We start from the raw sequence: 5,108 nt of genomic DNA on the forward strand, positions 1-5,108 counted from the left end.
CCACCTTGGTTTCAAAGCCACTAGTAAAAATACACGCTGCCCGGGGCTCAGAAGCAGCCATTGCAGTACAGCCCTTATGAAGAACGAACCACAAAGGAAATGTGGAACCAGCCTAGACAAAAATCACAGCAGACCCATCCAATTTGCGTATCACTGCTCAGACTTCATGGTTCAGATTCACGTTTCACAAACTTCAGATCTCTATTTGCTTGACTTCTAGTTGTAGAGCCAAAGTCTTGATATCCTCAAAAAATTCACTCGAGCAGCAGAAAAAAAATTAGAACTGCAAAAATAAACGTGACGTTCGATCACTGCTATCAAACCGAGAAAGATCAGGCTTCAATCCAGTCCATAACTCAAATGGGGTGCAATCAATCACCCTCGACGGCAGTCGATTTTGAATGAAAGCAGCTGTCAGAATTGCTTCACCCCAATAGCGTTTTCTGGAGACTCGCGTCAAGAAGCATACAGTTCGCGATTTCTTGCAATGACTTATACTGCCTCTCCGCTACACTGTAGTGAGTAGGGCGTGGAGAACTACGCACGAATACCTCCTGTAAAATCCTTGCAGACTTTCGGCAACGTACTCTCTGCCGCCATCCGATCTCACGACTCGAGGATTGCGAGCAAACAAGTTCTTGGCCCAGAGAACATACTACATCGACTTCAACAGGAAAACCACACAGAAACGACTATAATCGTCAATCATAGTCATAAAATATTTATTGCCACTCGGTGTCAGATTTTCCATGGGGCCGTAGATATTCGTATGGCGAAGATCTAGAGGTTGCTTCGATTTCCGGTCTGTTAGCTGTGGGAAGGGTTTCCGAGCTAGTTTCCCCTTAAGGCAACACTCGCAGACAACCCGTTCACCACAATCCTTTATATCTAATCTATCCGCCAACTCCTTCGATTGAATAACGCCCACAGCATCCATATCCCGATGACCAATTCGTCGGTGCCATGTGTGTTGACAATTATCAGTGTGATTTCCAGTCGTAACCATACATGCTTCAGCTATCTTCAGGACAAACTGGTTGGCTTGTGTTTCACCAACAGCTACGACGACATCACCAGCGGATATTATTTCACAGTGGTTAACCTTGAACAACAACGTTGAACCATAGAGGTAACTGTTGGTGAACCCCTTCAGCGCAAGGGGAGGAACTTCCGACAATTTCTTCAGAAATGGCCTGGCTGATGGCAAAAGAGACACTTTCGTTGGTCACTTTTCACTTTCACTTCCGTTCGAAAAGCTTTCTCCTGCTTCGAACCACTTTTCTGCTGACATTCGCGTTTCTGGCATTCATCTCGCAACCGAGCCACCACCAAGTCCATCGTCAGGTCTTCCTGTGAACGATTTTTGACGTTGAAACTACGTCTGTGATTTCTATAGGGAAGGTCCATTAATTATGTCACGTAAATTTGGCCCATTTGCCGAAAACCGAAAATGGAACATGTAACGAAATTATGAAAGATTTTGAACGCATATTTCTCAAAAGCATTAATGTGAAATATGTCATGCAATATGCCATTCGACGGGGGCTTCATTCAGCAATTTTGCGGCATATAGTACACATACAAATAGTTAAATAGCTAAGAAATTTAACTAAAATTGGGTGTCTTTCCTAACACAGCCATCACATAGTTGTTCCCAAACGAAACAAGCCGAAGCCGAATTTCCTTTGCAACTTTGGACGTGTTCATATCGTGGGCGATCGACATGTGGACCGGTGTACAGGCTCCCCGCAAGCTGATTGCTACCTGCAAGATCTATCTAGCCATAGAAGTAGTGAATAAGCCACACTGCCACTGTTCGGGTACAGTTACTTATCGTGAGAAACACCACTGTGGGACATCTTCAACAAGCGCGTCATCGTCATGCCGAAGAACATCAAACTAGCTAACCGTATTCGTGGAGAAAGTGCTTACAGATCTCAGAATTCCCCAACCACGACAAAGATCGAACAACCCGGTACCGTGCGTCAATCCCGCCGCTGCCAGAAGAATACGAACCTGTGATAAGTGGCGTCACGATATAGTGCGTGTTGTTCATCGTAAAGTGGAGATCCGCCTATTATCAACTTTTGCCAACCAACTTTTGCCTAGAGCCAACATCCGGGTAATCTGCTTGCCGCTCGAACCATGCGCATCAAACCAAAACCGTCCTTTTCAGGGCGACAAAAATATTTCCCCTTAAAGAGTGCGCCTGTGCTCATGAGTATGGTATGCCAATCTGGGAGAGTTGTGCTAAGTGCCACCACCTAAAGCTTCAGAGGATCCAAAACAAGATCCTTAGAATGATCCTCAACAGTCCACCGCGAACTCGTAATTCTGAGATTCACACACATTCGGTCACATTCATCGTGTGCTCTGGAAGAACAACTACGTCGGTGAGTTGATAAGAAACGCCGGCTGTGATGCAAAGAAGACAAACATTACAGCATCCTTTTACAACAACGTCACCTTTTTAAAACCACTTCACCAAAACGGTCCTTTTGAGGGCCTTAAAACCTAAATACGGCTCTTTTCAGAGCTACAAACCATCGAAACGGCCCTTTTCAGGGCACTACAATTTTCAAAGAAAGAGTTGGTTTCTAAGAATTTTATTAGTAATAAACGGAAAATGGACACTGATCAATTATTACACTTTGGAAGAAATCAACGGATGTCATAATAACATCGGAAATGTTAAATAACGTTCGATCAAAATAGTTAACATATGTAAGCGTAGTCCTACATCAACTGCTCGTACAACCCCATTGGATTGTCCCTTGTAGTTTTTATATGAAAAATACGGTTCGAACGAAAACAAGAATATCAAGACCAACAATTGAAAAGGCCTCAACTCCATTTTGTAAACAAACCCTGTAAGGCCATTTTCTCGCAAACCGAAACCTACATTCGCAAACCTTAAACACAATAGGGTAGAGGAGAGTTTCCCCTACCTGATCATGATGTTGTTTTGCGTTGGCGGATTATTACGTTTCCATAGCTGCCGATTTAATATTGAGCAGTTCCATGCCAAATGCTGAATCGATCAGACTCGACCCTCTTCGATTAGCATGAAACTATGCATAATTGTTTGTTACGGGCAATCATGCACATTTTTGCTAAAATTCGGTTTAGGATCTTGTATGTTATTTTTTTTTCAAAATGTGTTTTGGCATTTTTAATAAATTGACTATCGAGAGTATGGGCGATAGTCTTTTTAGGAAAAATGTATACGGTAAATTTGTTTAAGTAATTTTGAGTACAAATTTAAAAAAAAAGTTAAAATGTTAAATATCTCAAACTGTTTCTGTCGAAGTCGTTCTACACCCTACTGGATTAATCTTTCAAAAATGGTGAATTTCGGCTGTTCTAGAGCAATTTAAACATCGAGATAAGTTTTTTTTCGATATGGCCGCGGCTTCACAGTACTACACCATTCAACAACAATGCCTAAAGTGATTGCATTCGCTTCTCGTAAATCACAAGAACAATTTCGCATAAGCGTTTCCTAACAACAAATTAAAACCTATATTGCCCATAATCGCATATCAGTCCCATATTTGCTTAGTTGCCTATCCATGTTGGACAATTATGCGATTATGGGAAATATAGGAAGTCAGCTAAAACATATACATCAAGACACTTTTACATACAATAACACCCACACACCCACCCACCCGAGCAACTTAATACTGAACCCCTTATCCTCAGAACAACTTCTGAAACTTCAACTTATCCTCGACGTCCTTCAGTCGAATCATTTCCTGAAGGTTTTTCAACTCTTTACCAACGGCCCCCGCCAGCGTCGGATCCAGCTCGGCTGCCCGTTGGAAGTCCTCCTTCGCTCGGTCCGGATTCCAAGCACCCACGTGGGCCTTTGCCCTCCGAAACAGGGCCTTCACATTGGCGTTGTCGTACTTGTCCAGGACTTCGCTGCAATGTTCGATCACTGCGTAGTAGTCGTTGTCCAACAGTTTGCACTGCGAGTAGTTCAAAAGCAGGGGCACCTTAAGCCGGGCCAGTTCACACCACTCCGATTCGTTTGGCTTTTCCCTAAAACAATCAAATATCCGATTATCTTCAACCTAATTGCAACGCAATTCTATCGACTTACTTCAACATCAACTGCTCTACCAGTCCAGTAGCGAACGAATACGCCTCCGTCGCCCCCTCATAGTCCTTCCTCGCGTAGCACTCATTCCCTTTTTCCCTCTGCCGCTGCACCTGGTCCAGCTTCTCCTCGTCGTTCAGCTGCCACGAATCCTTCTGATATTCCTCCGGTCTCTCGATCGACAACACCTCCAGAATAAACTCCAAATCCTGCGGATTGTTGAAGATCTCATCCAAGTCTTTGTACCCGATCCCCTCGTTCTGGATGGTCATTCCGCAGCAGTGCTTCCGCTGATCGGTGGGCTTCAACGAATCCCGAATTGTTTTCGCTACAAACGGATACTGCTGCAGCAGGGATTTGTCGCACCGGAACTTGGCCACCTCGTGCACGGCCATCTTCTGCACGCAGACCTCCCACACGTCCAGTTTGAACTGCTTGCCCAGCACCAGCTCCATCGGTTTGGCAGTGTCCCGGCTGTCGTCCAGCACGGTCCCGTCCAGTTTGCGAGTCTGGTAGTGGAACTTGATCTTGGTGCCATCGCAAAACGGGACCACCTTGGTTCCGGCGTGGAGGATTTCCTTCACAATTTTCGCTTCGTCCACGCAGGGATCCATCGTTGTTGGCGAGGGGAAGTTTCGACGGGAACTACGCAATTGGTGACTATAATGTAGTTAACGATCTGCACTTAAATGGTGTTCGTGTTCGGTAATTAGGTCAAACTATTTCTCCACTAGTGTGGTCTGTTTGTCGTCCTTGCGTAAAAGTCAATGAGGAGCCAGACTGAATACAAATTGGACAGCACTGTCCTGTATTTTTTTTTTAGAAAATAATAAAACACGACACAACTTTGACAGCAGTTTGTTTACCACCCACTGGACCACCCACATCACTTTACGGTTGTGTACGTGAGCACTTGCGGTAGTGAGAAGTGAGAACTAATGTTTTCTCACTATCAAGACTAGTGGATGAGTCCTGATGCCCTCTGAGAAAAAAATGGTACTAT

At 44.4% G+C, this 5,108-nt stretch overlaps 1 protein-coding gene across 1 annotated transcript; it reads right to left on the minus strand.

The window, feature by feature from the left end:
• Positions 1–3,658: 3,658 nt before the first annotated feature.
• LOC135705572 (AH receptor-interacting protein) lies at positions 3,659–4,889 on the minus strand. The gene is made up of 2 exons (XM_065227345.1): positions 4,109–4,889; positions 3,659–4,047 (listed from the first exon to the last, which is right to left on the minus strand). Exons 1-2 carry the CDS (start codon positions 4,717–4,719, stop codon positions 3,702–3,704), a joined length of 957 nt encoding a protein of 318 aa, XP_065083417.1. The 5' UTR covers positions 4,720–4,889; the 3' UTR covers positions 3,659–3,701.
• Positions 4,890–5,108: the final 219 nt, after the last annotated feature.

This window comes from Ochlerotatus camptorhynchus, unplaced genomic scaffold (assembly GCF_037179485.1).
Source record: "Ochlerotatus camptorhynchus isolate MF236.1 unplaced genomic scaffold, CSIRO-AGI_Acam_v1.1 ptg000268l, whole genome shotgun sequence".
In the NCBI taxonomy this organism is placed as follows: domain Eukaryota; kingdom Metazoa; phylum Arthropoda; class Insecta; order Diptera; family Culicidae; genus Ochlerotatus; species Ochlerotatus camptorhynchus.

Bases quoted from the DNA above. Each gene is read 5' to 3' on its own strand.
- LOC135705572 (XM_065227345.1), bottom strand. From the start codon at position 4,719: ATGGATCCCTGCGTGGACGAAGCGAAAATTGTGAAGGAAATCCTCCAC. The intron at 4,048-4,108 runs GTAAGTCGATAG...TGATTGTTTTAG, and splicing joins GTAGAGCAGTTGATGTTGAA to GGAAAAGCCAAACGAATCGG.